The following is a 19,883-nucleotide window of genomic DNA, read 5'->3' on the forward strand; positions in this document are numbered from 1 at the left end:
TTACTGTGTCCTTGACCTCTGACCTTAAAATCAATAGGGGTCATCTGCTGGACATGATCAATCTCCTTGTCAACTTTCATGATCCTAGGCCAAAGGATTCATGAGTTATCATCTGGAAACTGTTGACCTGTTCCGTGTCACTGTGACCTTGACCTTTGACCTATTGATCTCAAAATCAATAGGGGTCATCTGCTGGTCATGATCAACCTTCCTGTCAATTTTCATGATCCTAAGCCAAAGCGTTCTTGAGCTATCATCCGGACACCATTTAACTGTTCTAGGAGACTGTGACCTTTGACCTTCTAACCTCAAAATCAATAGGGGTCATCTGCTGGTTATGACCAATCTCCCTATCAACTTTCATGATCCTAGGCCCACGAATTATCATCCGGAAACGGATTGGTCTACATACCGACCGACCGACAGACATACCGACATCTGCAAAACAATATACCCCTCCTTCTTCGAAGAGGGGCATAAAAAAGAGAAAGTGTATAAAAACTTTAACCAGATGGGGACGCAGAAGGACGCCAACGCTGGGTCGAGTAGGATAGCTCTCCATTTACTTCGTATAGTCGAGCAAAAAAGCGGCCCTAGGAGCCAAATGCCCAATCTGAACAAAGTGTTGAGAGGAAATAATAAAGATACAGACCAAGTTTGATGAAGATCCATCAAGCAGTTCATGAAAAGTAGTCATTTAAAAATATTTCTATTTTCAGCTCTAAAAGCCCAGTAATAGGGCTGAACAAATGTGGACGAGGACCTCAAAATAATGCTGAAGACCAAGTTTGATAAGATCTGTTAAGCGATTCATGAAAAGATGTTTAAAGGCATTTTTATTTTAAGCTCAAGTAGCCACTAAAAGGGGCCAAGTGCCCCAATTTGAACAAATTTGAGAGACGGCCTTACTACCATACTACAGACCAAGTTTGATGAAGATCATGAAAAGATGTTTAAAGGTATTTTGATTTTTAGCTATAGCGGCATGTGTCTCTATTTGAAAAACAAGAGGGCCATGATGGCCCTATATCGCTCACCTGTTATCATTGCACTTGAGGACAAGACGGTCCTCAGAAAAAATATCTAAGTCGAAAGGACAGGAGCAACAAAGGGAAGAAATTTAACCAAAAAGAAAACAAAATTCTTACAAGGTATAGATATGTCAAAATACACCTAAAAATTGGAGGTACCATCCATGTTGTACCACAGAAAAGTGGTCTCGGTTTTTCCCTACGGCCAATAATAAAAAAGTTACTAAAAATAAGCTATTTATAGTAACGTAAAAGGGAAGTAATGAAAAAAAAAATATTGTAAGTGAACAAAAGAAGGATCTGCCAAATAAATCTGTTGACATAAATGAAATTTCAGATCAGTATCTTCATTAGTTATGGAGGTATACCCATTTTAATTTGAAACAAAGGGAGGTAATTTGACATAAAATCAGTCCATAGTTATCTACCCTGATTGTCTCAGTCCAACTAATAACAATAATGAAATTTCAAATAAGTCCTATAAGTACTTCCTGATATAAATCCATTTTGATTACAATCAGGGGAGGTAATCAGATATAAAATAACTCTGGAACCTACGATTGGATCTGATTTGTCATGGAATCCAGGGCCCACACTGGGCTGAAAAAAGTTGGAGCCACCTTTTTTCTCGGGAACGGTAGGGAGGGTGCTGGAGAGGTTTCCCTTCCTGCGGCGCGTTGAAAATTTTTGTTACTTCCCATAAGCAAATGGTGATATTCTAGCTATATAGGGGGACTTTTGAATGAAAGTGGGTATACCTCTAAAGCAAGCTTTGTATTTTAAAATGTTGTTGGATGTTTGAAGCAACCTGTCTGAAATATTTTTCCATTACAGCTTCTTTTTGTTGTGGGCCTACTATGTAAATGCATGGCCCGGGGGCTGTGTTTTTGGTGCTCTGTGCTTCCGAGAAATCTACCCTGATACAGGATTACATTTCAAATCCATTCCTAACTTTTAAAGACATTCAAAAAACTTGGCAAACACCTTTACTAATTACTTACTAAGATCACAGACACGGATCCAGTGTATTTTTATTTTTTTTTTATTAATATAAAAAAACAACCTTTTTTCACACAAATTTTATATGCTTTCTATATGTTAGTCAAATGGAAAAAAAAATGATGACAAAAATCCGGTCACAGTGTTGTGTATGATATTGTGACCGGATTTTTTGTCATCATTTTTTTTTTCATTTGACTAACATATAAAAAGTATATTTGTGTGAAAAAAAAAGGATGTTTATATTAAACAAAAAATACACTGGACCCGTGCCTGTGACTAAGATACTGTCTGACGGTGGCGACAACGTTAAAAAATTCATCAAACCATTCATTATTTTGCCGATTTATTTATTAATTATTTGATCCATGGAAATTAAAGGCATCAATCATTTAATCTGCCGTAATGACAACAAAACAAAAAGATTATTTTAACCCGATAATCGGTTGCTAATTGATTGCAAATTGCATCTTCTCGCGTGTCAAGATGTTTATTACATATTGTTGTATGTAAAAGTAAACGCAGACTGGGTAGTACTATCCCGAAATAAGTTAATTTTATAAGGTAATATTATCGGAACCAGTCAACTGTTTTTTAACATAATTTCTCAGAGGTTACGATTTAGAACGTCTGAAACAAAATGGCGGTCCAAATTACGAACATTTTTTCATTTTCGCCACTCGCGATTTTTCTTCGCCACTTTCATCGCAGATTCGCCAAATGGCTCGAGTGGCGAACGACAGCGTGGGCCCTGGAATCCAAGATTTATTGTTGTTGAAGATATTTTGGAAGTTTGTATCAAATTAAAACCATAAAAGAAGTCTCTATATGGCTGCAAAAGCCAAAATAGCCAATTTTGGACCTTTAAGGGGCCATAACTCTGGAACCCATGATGGAATCTCACCAGTTCAAGAAAGGAAGCAAGATCTTGTGGTGATACAAGTTGTGTGCAAGTTTGGTTAAAATCAAATCATAAATGAAGCTGCTATTGTGCAGACAAGGTCAAAATAGCTAATTTTGGCCCTTTCAGGGGCCATAACTCTGGAACCCATTAAGGGATATGGCCGGTTCAAGTAAGGAACTGAGATCTTATGGTGACACAAGTTTTTTGCAAGTTTGATTAAATTCAAATCATAAATGAAGCTGCTATTGTGCAGACAAGGTCAAAATAGCTAATTCTGGCCGTATCAGGGGCCATAACTCTGGAACCCATAATGGAATCTCGCCAGTTCAAGAAAAGAACCAAGATCTTATGGTGATACAAGTTGTGTGCAAGTTTGGTTAAAATACAATCATAAATGAAGTTGCTATAGTGCAGACAAGGTCAAAATAGCTAATTCTGGCCCTTTCAGGGGCCATAACTCTGGAACCCATAACGGAATCTGGCCAGTTCAAAAAAGGAACCAAGATCTTATGGTGATACAAGTTGTGTGCAAGTTTGGTTAAAATCAAATCATAAATAAAGCTGCTATTGTGCTGACAAGGTCAAAATAGCTAATTTGCGCTTTTTCAGGGGCCATAACTCTGGAACCCATAATGGGATCTGGCCAGTTCAAGAAAGGAACCAAGATCTTATGGTGATACAAGTTGTGTGCAAGTTTGGTTAAAATAAAATCATAAATGAAACCACTATCGCGCAGACAAGAAATTGTTGACGGACGCAAGCACACACAGACAACAGACGACGGGTGATCACAAAAGCTCACCTTGTCACTATGTGACAGGTGAGCTAAAAAATGGGAATGTAATTTTTAATGATGCTACAGACTAATTTGGAGGTCCACCACAAGTCGTTTAAAAATATTTTTAGTTTTAGCTGCAGCGGCAGAACCATTAGAACTGCAAGGATGTTATAAACCAAGTTTCATGTAATTCTGACCAGTAGTTTCAGAGCCATTCGTTTAAACTGTTGACAATGGAGGACGGACCACCCACCTATACTTTTAGCTCACACTGAACCTTCCTTTCAGGCGAGCTTATAATAAAAGGACCATTACTCGGTTAACATCCCCAGCTGCTGATATGGATAGTGAGAGTTGATGATATTGGGTGAAAGCATTTTCGAGTTCTGCCTATCGTCTCAATAAGGGGAATATTACAGCAGTCATATTAAAATTCTTCAAGGGGTTTAGGAGATACAGAGTGGACTAAAAATGGAGGGCTAACATTTGACACAGAGTTGTGACCTTGACCTTGAGCCAACATGGCTGACTCGGGAGTTCTGCACATCGTCTTGATGAGGTGATAATTGACCTTAGTTTCAAGAAAATCCTTCAAGGGGTTTAGGAGATACAGAGCGGACACAAAATGGAAGGCTATAAGCTTCGACCTAGAGTTGTGACCTTGACCTTAAGCAGACACGAGTTTTGCACATCGTCTTGATGAGGTGATCATTTGACCAAAGTTTCATAAACTAGAAATGTGTCCATGAGATATAGATGCCCCCACTACATGACAAAGGACACCTGCACATGCTGACCAACATTCCTGTAAACTTTGGTGACTCTAGGTCAAATACTTTTGGAGCTACAAGCGGCACAACATTAAAATGACCAATTTTTAACAAAGTCAGGGGCCATAACTCCTACACGACTGAATGAATCCGGACGCGAAACCCCAGGTGCACAACTGCACATGCTGACCAACATTCTTGTAAACTTTGGCGACTCTAGGTCAAATACTTTTGGAGCTACGCGCGACACAACATCAAAATGACCAATTTTAACTAAGTCAGGGGCCATAACTCCTACATGACTGAATGAATCTGGGCGCGAAACCCCAGGTGCACAACTGCACATGCTGACCAACATTCCTGTAAACTTTGGTGACTCTAGGTCAAATACTTTTGGAGCTACGCGCGACACATTAAAATGACCAATTTTTTACTAAGTCAGGGGCCATAACTCCTACAGGACTGAATGAATCCAGACAAGAAACCCCAGGTGCACAACTACACATGCTGACAAACATTCCTGTAAAGTTTTGTGACTCTACGTCAAATACTTTTGGAGCTAGGCGCGACAACACAAAATTGAACAATTTTTACCAAGTCAGGGGTCATAACTCCTACATGACTGAATGAACCTGGACACGAAATCCCAGGTGCACAACTACACATGCTGACCAACACTCCTGTAAAGTTTTGTGACTCTACGTCAAATACTTTTGGAGCTGGGCGCAACACATTCTCGGAAGGACGGACGGACAAGGGCAAATCTATTTGCGCTCCCCCCCCCCCCCCCCCCCCCCCCCCAAAGTGGGGGCATAAAAATTCAAATTCTTTCAACAGATACAGAACGGACACAAAATTAAAGGCTCAAACCTTTGACCTTGAGCCGACATGGCTGACTCACGTGTTCTGCACATCATCTTGATGAGATGATCATTTGACCAAAGTTTCATGAAAATTCTTTTTTAAGGTGTTAAAGTTATGTGGAGCTGACAATTGACGGAAGGAGGGACATCATTCCTATAACCCCCCACCACGAGTGGTGGGGATTAAAACTAGGCTTGGTATGAATCATTCCTTTTAAGTAACATTCACATCCCACAATATAGCAGTTTGAATGACTTTAAACTCTGGCAAAAATTTTGGTGGGACTTGCCAACAATATGCACAAGTAAGCCTCTCAACAATTACGTCTGTGAAGTCTCACTGAAATCCATGGATAGATTTCTGAGCAAAGACAAGCTACTTAAAACAAAAATGATATACCATTCTGAAAGGGTGCGGGTTGGGGGTAAAGTATTATAAAGATCTATAAGATACAATAAACAACAATTTTCCTATCTGAAATTTATTGAGTTCTTTCTTCTTCAAAAAAAAATTGAAAATGAGACAAAAGAAAGAAAATTTTAAAAATATTAACCAAATAGAACCCAATGTTGCACAATTTGTGTTTATGTTTTTGTTAAAGAAAGACAGAAATTTAGGTTTCTTCAAACAAGGCTTTTGTCTTGTAAACTGTTGGAAATTAAAAATTTAATTTGCTGGCAGTAGATTAAGAATTTATCAAAGATCATCAGGCTCTGATCGAGATAACTTAAGTTATTTGACAAAGTTACATAGTTATATATTATCTGTGTATCAGGTAAATGGATACTGTATAAATAGCAGTATACAAACCTATCACATTTCCAACAGTTTACAAAAGATAGAAAGATAACTAATACAACAATACTGAACTATGTGATTTGTATCTAAACATAGTAAAGTTTGCCAAACAAACTGTAAAAGATATTTAAAGAATTTAAATGTAAATAACCCCGGTCATGTTGTACATTTGGTTCCGACACTAAATGATAAAACATACTTTAAATGATGGTAAACAGTTCTGTCTTACCATCTGTAAAAATTGAAGTATTCTCTTTTTAAACTACATGCGGACTGGTATATATCAAAATTTTACAATTTTATAAAATAGTAAGGTTGAAGTACTTAAGTTTAAATGTGAACTCGACAGTTTCATATGTAAATACAATGGCAACTAGTATTGGTGCATTAGTTATCTGAACTTAGCTTCAAGAGAATAAGATGCATAATTCATCCTCTAATATTCAAACACGTAAACTTCTCCATCAGTAAAGCCTATAGGAGCAGCCTTGGTGTCTAATACTGTGCCTACATTGTCTGTTCCAGCAGAATCATACAATAGGGTAAGTTTGTCAGCTACATCTGAAAACCCGGCTGTCTTTGCTCCACGGTTAATTGCTACCAGGTATCCCGGGAAACCTTCTGCTTTACGTGTGAAATACAGAATATCGTTGAAAATTTTCATCTCAAACTTGCCAAACTGTAATGATTCCTTTGAGCGAAGTTTCACAAGATCTTCGAATGAATTTAGAACTGTGTATCCAACCAGATGAGCACGATTGAACTGAAAAATATGAATATATAATATGGTGATAAATGATGGATAAAATCAAAGTAAATGTACGTGTTGTGCCAGAGACCAAATTCATGATTCTCTAAACAATATCTCAGGTACAATAAATATGAAAGCACCAATTTATCCAGAAAGCATACCAGCTACTTGGACTTCTTTGACATACTGCTCAAAACAAACTGGGGAGCAAATATACCTAAATAGTTGGGTGTAAATCATCAACCTAAAATCTGGGCTGAAAACAAAGTCCATCCTAACAATTCCCACTACCATCATGTTTCTCTCACTTTATTGTACATCTATGAAACAAAATCATAAAACATTTGTCCAGCTTATGAGTGCTGTATACACAATTCTTATGATCATTTTTAATGTATAATGTAAATTATTTTACCTCTACATTGTTGTTCATGTAATCTGCATTGATTGGTAACCATGGTGTAACATTCTTAGCACAGAAACCAGCATTGTCACCAGTGGACCACAACATTGGTGTTCGGTATGGGTCTCTTGAAGTCTGAAATAATGACAGCAGTACTTTTAGAGTGTTTAAAATGGACCATAGCACGTAATTCTATACATCCTTCATAAGTAAGTTCTTGTAGCAAAAGCTTAATTGACTCCATTTTCAGTTAAAATTCAAACTGGTGTCAAATTGGGAGGTACAACTGCAACTGTGGTACCTGTAGTTTAAAACTAATCCCATCATGGCAGATAAAACACTAAGTGTACACTTGCACAAAGAATATCAAAACTGATAAACCAAGCTGAAATATTACTGGAATGTGAATCTATTATTAAGTAAATTTATTTACCTGTCCAGACACCCTTGCGAGAGGATCTTTGGTGTCACTAGCACCAACAACTCCGTTCTTCATGGCTATCTCGTCACCATAGTAAACAAATGCTGTTCCTGGCAACAGAAGATGGAACGCCTGCCAGGCTTTCTGTAGATCTTCACTTACAACACTTCCAAATCGAGAACTGTTTTCATTGTCCAACTACAATCAAGAAATATAAGCAATGTTATGTTTATGTTCTAGGTAGCAAGCCTTAATTTCATAAAATGGTGTTATTGCTTTTTTTTAATTCAAAAAGATAAATCCAACATAAACATACAAGTGCATATTCCTGTGCAGTCACTACTCTAGAAAAGGTCAAATATATATATACAAACGCAAACCAAGTAGTCAGCCTACCTGCCATCCTCTCCACAGACCATCTTCATTGGCACTCATCAGTTTGTTCTTCATACACTGCTGATCACAAGTTAAAGGATCCACATTGACAAGGGCATCAGATATCAAAATGTGTATGCCAGCCTTGTAGTATTCTGCTGTATTGTTGCCTTTCTCAACAATTTTAGCAATAAGTGTCCTGCAGAGTATGAACCAAATATGTATATTTATAATATCTATAATACGGTCTTAAAACTAAATATACCAGTAGCTAAATTTTCTTTAAATCCTTCAAATTTCAACTTCAAAACTTTTAAAGATACACTTCCTACTTATTTATTCATGAAATTTTAATCTTAAACAGATTATTCAAAAGTTAAACTGAGTTTTCTTGTTAATTTTTCATCAATGAATCCTACATAAAAGTTATCAAATAAATAGAGGATATTAGTTTGTTTTTCGTGAATATGGAATGGGAAGTGAGAAAATTTCAAATATTTTCACGAGCACATAGCGCAAGTGAAAATGTGAAATTTTCTCACTTCGAGGTGAGATATATTCCATATTCACGAAAAACAAGCAAATTTTCTTTTTATTTTATTTTTAATAACGTTGAGATGTGCTTTTTGCAACAAATTTTAATCTCAGCGAGGGAAACAGACATGACGTCAGACGTGTTGTGACGTTAGAAAAACGCACAAGACATAAAGTTCCATTTTATTTTATTTTTTGCTGCATAACGTTATGAACTTCTCATTAAGTATTATAATAAATTGAATCGAGAAATATACTATAAAGAACAAAGTTCGACTACAATTTTCATCCTGTTTTAAGCAAATAATTATACACAATGTACAACTTGTAACAAGTAGATCGGCATTTACAGTGAGTGATATGGATTATATCTCACTGATAAAACACAGTTTCATCAGTTAGCATAAAATAAATGTTATTAAAATCACAACAGTTGTAACATAGTGAAAATTAAACAGCCAATAAAAAAAACAATCACCTTTCTCTTCCTGGTTTATCAGAGTAAGAGTTGATGATTCCTCGCCATCTCTTCACCAGCTCCTGATTTTCTGGCTGGTCTACAGTGTGTTCTCCAACACTTCCCTCATCCATGCTTGTATCATTTGACTCGACCAGTCTCTGTAATCCTTGTACAGCAAATCCATCTACACCTTTGTCAAGCCAGAACTTCAGTATTCCCTATCAATTGAATTATTATTTCAGCATTAAGTCACAGTAATACAAGAGCTGTCTGATGACAGCACGCTTGACTTTTCTCAGTGCTTGACTCTGAATTACAGCTTTGCCAGTAAAAACTTTAAAAAAAATCTAAGTTAAAAAGGGGAATAAACTATTGTCTCATTCAGTTCCAGTGTTTTTTCTCAATCTGGTCACTTAGGGACAGAAGCCGCATGTCCAAATCAGCGGAAACAATCAGAAGTTATCCTTCCTCTTTAATAATCACTTTTGATTGATGCAAACAGACAGTGTATTAAAATGAACTTTGTTGACGAATTTGAAATAAATTTATTTATACAAGCCAAACACACTCTGGTTCAAGAAAGTGTTAGATCTTAAAGAGTGGCTGTCATTTTTAAGCACAAATATCAGCATATATAGCACATTTTTACAGAGACATATTTTCAAAAACTCAATTGTTAGCTTACATCAACATTGCTAAGAACATCCTCATCTCTAAGGTTGAGGTCTGGGTATTCTGGCAAGTAGGAATGGTAGTACCATTCTTTCCTGGCTGTACTGTATGTCCAAGCTGGGGAGCCATAGGCTGTTACCTGGAAATACAAACAAGGATATAGAGATAGACCCTAAAATACTCAAAGATAGAAAGACATAATATGAAGTCTAGAAATTGATTTCTAAGTGAAGCTTCAAATATCCAAAAATGATTTTACATACTGGAAATATCTGAATCAATAAGTGAAGTTTTTATTTATTTTTAAAAATGTTGCGGCAAAGAATGACAATTCTTGCCTTAGGCACATCTTTACAAGCAGGGATATCATATCTATTAGTTTACTTCCCTTGCAATTTCACAACTGAGTGGAAAATGAAAACTGTTTTAGACAAATTATCTTCTTTTTTTTTCACAACAAAAGCAATAAGGATATTAATATGTGTTAGATTCACCATTAAAAAAAAACTGCCCCTGATATTTTTCCAACTTCTTACTTGTGTATTTTTTGTCAACTGTGAAGTTTTCAGTAAAAAAAAAATGCTTAACTATTAAATTAAGCATATTTTTCGCTTCAATTAATATGGACTTATACAAATTTAAAACACAAACAAGAGGGCCAAGATGGCCCTAGGTCGCTCACCTGAGAAACACACCACAATACACCATAACAGTGTAAACATGTTTGACCTAGTGATTGCATGGAAAAGAATATTCTGACCAATTATCATTAAAATTGGAGCAAAAACAAGTATTTTCTTTGATTTGACCTAGTGACCTAGTTTCTGACCCCAGATGACCCATATTCAAACTTGACCTAGATTCCATCAAGGCTATCATTCTGACCAAATTTCATGAAGATCAATTGAAAAATACAGCCTCTATGGCATACACAAGGTTTTTTTGATTTGACCTAATGACCTAGTTTTTGCACCCAGATGACCCATATTCGAACTTGACCTAGATTTTATCAAGGCTATCATTCTGACAAAATTTCATGAAGATCAGTTGAAAAATAAAGCCTCTATCACATACACGAGGTTTTTCTTTGATTTAACCTAGTGACCTACTTTTTGACTACAGATGACCCATATTCAAATTCTACCTAGATTTCATCAAGGCAATCATTCTGACACTTTCAGGAAGATCAATTGACAAACAAGAGCTGTCTCCATAGGATGACACATGCCCCCGATGGCACTTTGAATGAATAGTTATGGCCGATGTTAAGAGTTTAGGACCTTTGACCTACGGAGCTGGGTCTTGCGCGTGACACGTCGTCTTACTGTGTCACACATTCATGCATAGTTATTTTAAAATCCATGCATGAATGACAAATATATGGACCGGACATGCCCATCAATGCACTATCATGAAAAATGACATTTAACGTCTAAGTGTGACATTTGAGCTACGGACCTGGGTCTTGCGTGTGACACGTCGTCTTACTGTGGTACACATTCATGCCAAGTTATTTGAAAATCCATCCAACGATGACAAAGATATGGACCGGACACGTCCATCAATGCACTATCCTTTAACGTTCAAGTGCAGGGCTTATTTCCCCTATAAATCTACCTCCCGTAAAAGGAGGTAATCCCAATGCAAGAAAGTATGATTTTTTCCCAAAGTTGAATTTTAAATTCCCAAATGATTATACCTTTTAGGGTTTTTGCTGTTTTAAGATAGTTTTGCTAATTTGTATGTATATTTAGGTAAATTATAATATTGCTGAACAATACTTAAAAGCAATTCATTAATATTTCACACAAAAAAAACATTTATGTAGATTTTAGTAATTTGCAAATTGTCCCAATTAAGACGATTTCTGATAGCATTTTCCCAATTCCACTGGTGTCGGTGGCATTCCCAAATTGATGGAAAAAAGGCCTGAAGTGTGACCTTGACCTTTAAGCCACGAACCTGGGTCTTGCGCACGACACGTCGTCTTACTGTGGTACACATTCATGCCAAGTTATTTGAAAATCCATCCATCGATGACAAAGATATGGGCCGGACACGCCCATCAATGCACTATCTTTTAACGTCTAAGTGTGACCTTGACCTTTGAGCTACGGACCTGGTTCTTGCGCGCGACATGTCGTCTTACTGTGGTACACATTTATGCCAAGTTATTTGAAAATCCATCCATCAATAAAGATATGGACTGGACACGCCCATCAATGCACTATCCTTTAATGTCTAAGTGTGACCTTGACCTTTAAGCTACGGACCTGGGTCTTGCGCGGGACACGTCGTCTTACTGTGGTACACATTCATGCCAAGTTATTTGAAAATCCATCCATCGATGACAAAGATATGGACCGGACACGCCCATCAATGCACTATCCTTTAATGTCTAAGTGTGACCTTGACCTTTGAGCTACGGACCTGGGTCTTGCGCGACACGTCGTCTTACTGTGGTACACATTCATGCCAAGTTATTTGAAAATCCATCCATCGATGACAAAGATATGGACCAGACACGAAAATTGCGGACAGACCGACGGGGGCATAAAAACAGCCTCTATCGCATACACAAGGTTTTCCTTTGATTTGACCTAGTAACCTACTTTTTGACCCCAGAGGACCCATATTCGAACTCGGCCTAGATTTCATCAAGGCAATCATTCTGACCAAATATCATGAAGATCAATTGAAAAATACAGCCTCTATTGCATACACAAGGTTTTTCTTTGATTTGACCTAGTGACCTACTTTTTGGATCCCAGATGACCAATAATCAAACTCAATCTAGATTTTATCAAGGCAATCATTCTGAACAAATTTCATGAAGATCAGTTGAAAAATACAGCCTCTATCGCATACACAAGCTAAATGTTGACGGACAGACGACAGACAGACAGCAGACATCGAGTGATCAGAAAAACTCACCTGAGCATTGCTCAGGTGAGTTAAAAATAGAAATTTACCCAGTTGTTAGGTGGATTCACTGTTGGGTCAGAACCAGTTCCAGCAGCCCAGATGTAGAAGTTCTCAAAGCCAGCCTCCTTTGCTTCACTCTTCAGGAACCATTCGTGTTTCTTTCCAGTATGGTTAGGGATAAAATCCAGAATCATTCTCATACCTTTCACACGGAAAAAAGAACAACAACAAAACTTAAATCAATGTTCCAGGGACTACCTTAGCCTGGAAAATTAGGGAGAAGTGACTTCTCCCTCCTGGGGAAATAGGGAGAAGTTTTGAAATTTTGGGAGAAGTTTGGCAAACGTGCGACAGGACATTGCTTACATGCATTAAATAACAATAATAATGTTTATTCAGTTCCATTTGTAGTATTATCTTTTTATGACATAAATAAAAATGGTGCAATGTTTCAACAATACAGTACATTTTTGCACTGTTTTACTGAAAAATGTTTGACAACTTGACACAACAAATCTTTCCACATATAACCAGTACTTAATATTTCTTGGATTTCTTCCTTCCTAGAGCAGCTTTTCCGCTTTTGTGAGCATTTTGAGTTTAAAAATTTATATTAGTTCCTTCTGTTTGACAAACTACAGAGTTTAAAAAACTCTCAAACTTACAATGAAATGTTATTTGTATTGATCAGTAGATAAAAGACTTAAAAATTAGGGGCAATATTTTTTTAAACTACGTATTTTGACATAAAAAATCTAAAAATTGGTTAAATATATTACCTCCCTTTAACACATTTCAAAATGTACTAAAAGACTTGTCTGCTATTTTTATCAAACAACAAATTTAATAGTTTGTCAAGGGCCTTATATTTAACTTATACCTATGTTTTTAATGAAAGAGAAATGAAGATTAAAATGATTAGTAAGCAGATCCCGATTGAAAAATAAACGTCGGGAGTAACGGGTAGTCTACATTGTGATGGCAATAAAAATTTCGAAACGATTTTTATCCGAAACCATGAATTACTGGATAAGACATCTCCTTATAAAGTACCGAGGGTGTACGTTCGGTTGACCCGAGGTTCCGTGTTCTGACCCGCGAGAAAAAACTCGAATTTGACCCACACAAAAAAAAGTGTCCCGTGCGTCGGCTCGATCCGCGGTATGCGTCTCGGGTTCTGCTTTGTCAATCAAAATCTCGGTGAATTTCTATTTCAATGTTGTTCGCCGCCACAAACGGAAGTATGACAGTAGGCGGAGCGTCGTATGTAAATTAGCACGCGCCGGCTGATACGTAATAATTAGGTTTGCAATTCGGAAGATAATTATCGCTGTTTTTTACTCAATTATTACTCTTTCAATCTTTAATTATCGTTTACTGCAATCATATTAAATGCAAACAATTAGCAGCTTATCCTGCGGCGTCAAACTGAAATCGAGTGATCATCTTTTGTTGTCCTGGACACGTTTCGCCGCGCGTGCCTTCCAGTGACATCCTGTGTATTGCGTATTGTGTTTACAGACTTTACATAACCGAGATGTATCATCTCGGCACACTTTATTGCCGATTATGTTTTCCTTTCATCCAATTTTAGGGCGACTTTAACTTCGCTTTTCTGGGCGGGAAGGGCGAAGTGAAATATTTTAAAGCGAAGTTATCGCTCAACTTCGCCTAAAACGCAGTCCCTGTGTTCCCAGGAAAATTGCATTCTATTTCTGTAATAATTACCAGGATGAAAGAAATAAATTAACCTATCTGACATAATTGTGTACACTGAACAATTTTAAAAAATCACAAGACACACCAACAACATTAGCTACACAAGTTTTCAATAATGACAATGAAAAGATGTGAATTTCAGAAATATTGACATTTTGCCAAGTTGTTATTCTGGATATCCCTATAAAGTATAAAGTTGCATTACATAGTAAATACCTCTTCTGCTTCTTTAATGAATAATGACTAAAGTTAAAAAATATTTCAGGAGTCATAAGCCTGTTAAATTTTATAAACTCTCAATACCTTTTTTCTTGGTATCTTTCCTGAGGCTGTCAAATACTTGCATTGTACCAACAGACTCATCAACCTGCTTGTGATCCACAACATCATTGTTGTCATATGAATTGTCCCCAGATTTGTAGAAAGAGTTGAGCCAGAATGCATTCACTCCTATGGACTGTAAGTACTCGATCTTACTTGCAATACCTGAAAAGACATTTAATTTTAAACAAAAATCAACATGCATTCACAAATAATTGATAGATACAATGGGGATTTCTTAACACAACAGAAATATGCAGAATAAGTTTGGGCATGACAGAGACAGCAACAAAAGTTTTAACAGTCAAAAGTTTTAAGTTATCATGCTGTCCCCAAATGTCCTATTATTTGGACTAGATTTTGAGGATGCATGCATATGGGTGCGACACCTTATGTACCAGTCACTTTATGTACCAGACACTTTATGTACCACTTTGACACGTAGTGTACCACCTATATATTATATAGTAATTGTATCTAATTGTGTAGCACTGTCAATATGTGATAATTACCTGTGAAAACAACTTTGATTTAATCAGCTTAAGTCCATAGAATGTTGTTAACATTCCTATGTGCATATAAATTACCTTATTAATTATGACAATTAACATTTAAATTTAGTAAAAAAACATTTCAAGTAACATAAAATAAAACATTTTCATCAAATCAAAACAAAAATGATCATTTACTATATATCATATATGTGGTACATAAAGTGTCCAAAGTGGTACATAAAGTGTCTGGTACATAAAGTGACACATTCCATGCATACCCCTCTAGATCCGCCCTTGAAAATCAACAAAATATGTTAAAATCTTATACCTCCAAGATCTCCAACACCTGCTCCATCCACACCTTCTTTCTGACTATCCTTGTACGATTTTACATTAATCTGGTATACTACGTCTGTCTGGTACCATGTCTGGCTAGGTCTTTCCGGGCACTTCGGCGCCACAATAATGATGACGATCGCAGCTGCCAACATAGCAATCCATCCTATCCAGAAGGCTGCGAACAAGATCATCCGTGTTCGAACCCAAAAAGGATCGTTGGCATATTTCATCAACTCGTCTTTTCCCAGACCAGTGAAAGAAACGTCCGAGCCGACCTCCACAACACACTCATCGTCCAAACCACTTTTGCCATTTAAAAATTTCACTTTCGAATCATCAATGTCGTCAGGTGTAGCGGAATCATCAAACCCGTCCTTCAAGCTCCGCTTTTCTTCTGGGTGATTAGAATTTTCGTTACTCATTTCTGCTATTTGGGAAAAATATCTGTTAACTTTTTCCTTGTCTGTCTGTCCAGTCGATTCCGGTTTCGTGACGTCAATCATCCGGGGACTTTGCAAAATATATATACTGGGGTGGGTAAGTTGTGCCCTTGAAAAAAAAACGTTTGCATAAAGTATCTTCTACTCGTTTGCATTTTCTTTATAACCAAATAAAAATATCTGTAAATACCAATAATTTATTGTGAACATATTAACATTAAATTTATAATTTTTCAGTTTTCTAAATAACTTGAACTTCCTGTAGAGAGGGAGATAGACCCGTCCAAACTATATCATTTGCCATCTGGCGTGCGCACATGGAAACAATAACGTCTTGCATCATTCTGTATTGATATACAAGAGCGTATCCGCGGGGGAGCTGGGAGACAGCGGGGCGTACTGTCAAAGATTGTGACCATGATGCAATATAGTTGTTATAGAAGGATGTCTTGTCTTGTCTTGTTGTTCGTATTTTCCCTCTTTCTGTCAGAGGCACCGCAGTAATGCGTTACAAAGTATATACAAGTTAAAATGTATGTGTTGACTTTAAAAGCTCCGTGCACTTGAACATAAAAGTTCACTATATAACATATGTGTAGTCTTTTGACGTGGATTTTAAAGAAAAAGTTTCTAAAGAGTTCTACTGGTGGCACTAATATCACGTAGTTCAGAAACCATTACAGCAACACCCACAGTGTCGACAATGAGTTTTAGAAAACAGTCCCAGTTCTTGAGCATTGACCATACGTCAATATCACTGTAGGGGAGGCATATTAGTTTTCAACTGTCCGTCCGTTCGTTCGTTAGTTAGTTCGTCACAACGTTAACTTTTTGCATGAAGGCACTTTACTCGCGAACCACTGCACCCAGGACCTTCAAACTTCACATGCTGATACTACTCATCGAGTATACCATTCCTACTGGATTTTGGGGTCACCAGGTTAAAGGCCAAGGTCACAGGGGCCAACGTTAACTTTTTGTATAAAGGCCTTTTACTTGCGAACTACTGCACCCAGGACCTTCAAACTTCACATGCTGATAGTACTTATTGAGTACACCACCCCTACTGACTTTGGGGTTACCAGGTCAAAGGTCAAGGTTACAGGGGCCAACATTAACTTTTTGCATGAATGCACTTTACTCGCGAACCACTGCACCCAGGACCTTCAAACTTCACATGCTGATAGTACTTATTGAGTACACCACCCCTACTGACTTTGGGGTCACCAGGTCAAAGGTCAAGGTCACAGGGGCCAACATTAACTTTTTGCATGAAGGCACTTTACTCGCGAATCACTGCACCCAGGACCTTCAAACTTCACGTGCTGATAGTACTTATTGAGAACACTATCCCTACTGACTTTGGGGTCACCAGGTCAAAGGTCAAGGTCACAGGGGCCAATGTTATCTTTTTGCCTGAAGGCACTTTACTCGCTAACCACTGCACCCAGGACCTTCATTCTTCACATGCTGATAGTACTTATTGAGTACACCATCCCTACTGACTTTGGGGTCACCAGGTCAAAGGTCAAGGTCACAGGGGCCAACGTTAACTTTTTGCATGAAGGCACTTTACTCGCGAACCACTGCACCCAGGACCTTCAAACTTCACGTGCTGATAGTACTTATTGAGTACACTATCCCTACTGACTTTGGGGTCACCAGGTCTAAGGTCAAGGTCACAGGGGCCAACGTTATCTTTTTGCTTGAAGGCACTTTACTCGCGAACCACTGCACCCAGGACCTTCAATCTTCACGTGCTGATAGTACTTATTGATTACACCATCCCTACTGACTTTGGGGTCACCAGGTCAAAGGTCAAGGTCACAGGGGCCAACGTTAATTTTTTGCATGAAGGCACTTTACTCGCGAACCACTGCACCCAGGACCTTCAAACTTCACATGCTGATAGTACTTATTGAGTACACCACTCCTACTGACTTTGGGGTCACCAGGTCAAAGGTCAAGGTGCTGCGGGGGCATTTGTCACCATTAGTGACAGCTCTTGTTAGTTATAATGTCTCTGAGTTGAGTAAGAGTAGATACACGGATACTATGGAACGCCGGACACCATGTCACTGTATGTCGAATATCTTCCACACCCAGTTGGCACAGATGGCAGGTTGGGTCTACAGTCTTATTGCTGAATACATGCTTACTGGATTGGAGCATGTATACGCCCGTCAAAAATCGCACCTTGATGACTGCTTTCCTAACCGCTGCTACCGTTTCTAAATTCTGCCACACCAGATGTGTAGATCCAATACGCAAACGATGAATAGACAGGTACTTCAACATTTTCTTGGCTTTCACATCGTTGACATATACCCTGGTCCAGTATGCCTCTATAGCTTTCTTGCACATGCTCTTCCACTGTGATTTCCCAATATCAGAGGTGAATAGTGAACATAGGGTTGGCAGATTATATTTCGCAAGCACTTGGGCAATGGTGTAGAAGAAACTGTATACGTTGTCAAAGCTGCAAGCCACCTGGCGCTGTACCATTTCTTGTAGACATTTAATTGTTATCACTACTTATGACTGAATGAATGAGGCTTAATTGCTTCTTATGAATTTCAGCTTCAATAAGAAGTGCTCCCAAAAGCAGGAATACTGCAGAGGTGGCCGTTCGTTGAGGTAATGACTGTATTTGTCGCAAGGTTCGCAGATGATATCTTTCCATCTGCTGAAGCTGTGTTTTATTCATATGAATGGCTTAAAGACCGTATAGCATTCGTGGAAGAACATACGCTTGTTTATGAAATATGATACTTTTGGGTTCAGTCTATTAGTTCCATGAAGACCAGTGTTCATTAGAAGATAAGCTGTTCGTCTAGCTAGACTAATTCTCTCAGTAACATTTATTTCAGATTCCCTTTTACCTAGTCGTGAGAGCCCCAGGTGCATTGAACTACTAGACACTGTTAACTCATTTCCAACTAATGTCCACATATCTTTCTCATCTGTCTTATAGTCTGTGAGCGAAGTTACTTCCGTTTTCGTCGGATGTATAACAGTATTTGGTACCTATTACAGGACGAGTAACCACCGGCTTCGCCGAACATTAACAGTAGTTCATCTCTTAATTTTGTGAGAAATGCTATGTCATCTGCGACAGTCGGGCTGCCGATATACTATAACTGTACCCAGACAAAACCCAAGCCTTTTATTTTCAGAATTTCTAGTAGTGGATCGATGTAGACCTTGTATAAATGGGTCGAGAGTATTCCGCCTTGCCTAACACCTTGATTTATCGGAAAATCTTCACTGGCCAGTCTCCTAACCATTTAACTTTAGAAGAAATGTTAGTATACAAATCTTTGATGATAAGCCAAATGTCTTTCTGGATTCTCTTGTCAGTGAGTTCATCGAGCAAAATTGTGTGATGAACTACATCGAACGCTTTCTGGCTATCCAACATAGCAAAGTACAGAGGTTCATGGTTATAACGAGCTTCAGCTTTCGCTTCACTGACTAGTAATGATGCCATATTTGGCGACAGACCTTTTGTAAACCCAAACTGGTAGTCAGATTGTTCAAACTTCAGTTTATTCAGTACTGTATATTCAAAGAGTTTTCCAAATACAGATGATACGGTTATTCCCCTGTAGTTTTCCATACATTTTGAATCTTTTCCCTTTTTCAATACTGGTTTTAAAAGTGGCAGGCACCTTTTTCTCCGCCAAAATTTGATTAAACAAGCAAATTCGATGAATTGGTATCCCCGCCGAAAGGGTTTGTGGTGAGGAATGGCAAAAAAACATGTCCGGCAAAAAGTTAAGGGACGTTAAAGTACCATGGGCCACTTAATAAAGTACTTGGAAGACATTTATTTGACAATGGAACTATAAGACAGTTTCAAAAATAAAGGAGTTTCAAAAAGAA

The 19,883-nt window shown here is 37.8% G+C and overlaps 1 protein-coding gene across 1 annotated transcript; it reads right to left on the minus strand.

Moving 5' to 3' along the window:
• Positions 1-5,811: 5,811 nt before the first annotated feature.
• LOC123531198 (probable maltase) lies at positions 5,812-16,048 on the minus strand. Its single transcript, XM_045311992.2, has 9 exons — positions 15,548-16,048; positions 14,708-14,890; positions 12,733-12,887; positions 9,774-9,899; positions 9,107-9,306; positions 8,116-8,293; positions 7,732-7,917; positions 7,311-7,433; positions 5,812-6,907 (listed from the first exon to the last, which is right to left on the minus strand). The coding sequence occupies exons 1-9, from the start codon at positions 15,978-15,980 to the stop codon at positions 6,581-6,583; spliced, it is 1,911 nt and encodes a 636-aa protein (XP_045167927.2). The 5' UTR covers positions 15,981-16,048; the 3' UTR covers positions 5,812-6,580.
• Between the last annotated feature and the right edge of the window lie 3,835 nt (positions 16,049-19,883).

This window comes from Mercenaria mercenaria, chromosome 1 (assembly GCF_021730395.1).
Source record: "Mercenaria mercenaria strain notata chromosome 1, MADL_Memer_1, whole genome shotgun sequence".
NCBI lineage: Eukaryota > Metazoa > Mollusca > Bivalvia > Venerida > Veneridae > Mercenaria > Mercenaria mercenaria.

What these genes read in the sequence shown, in the direction of transcription:
- LOC123531198 (XM_045311992.2), bottom strand. Translation starts at nt 15,980, where the DNA reads ATGAGTAACGAAAATTCTAATCACCCAGAAGAAAAGCGGAGCTTGAAG. An exon ending in TCGCAAGGGTGTCTGGACAG is followed by an intron (nt 7,434 to 7,731) that starts GTAAATAAATTT and finishes TCATTATTTCAG; the next exon opens with ACTTCAAGAGACCCATACCG. An exon ending in ACATGAACAACAATGTAGAG is followed by an intron (nt 6,908 to 7,310) that starts GTAAAATAATTT and finishes CATATTTTTCAG; the next exon opens with TTCAATCGTGCTCATCTGGT.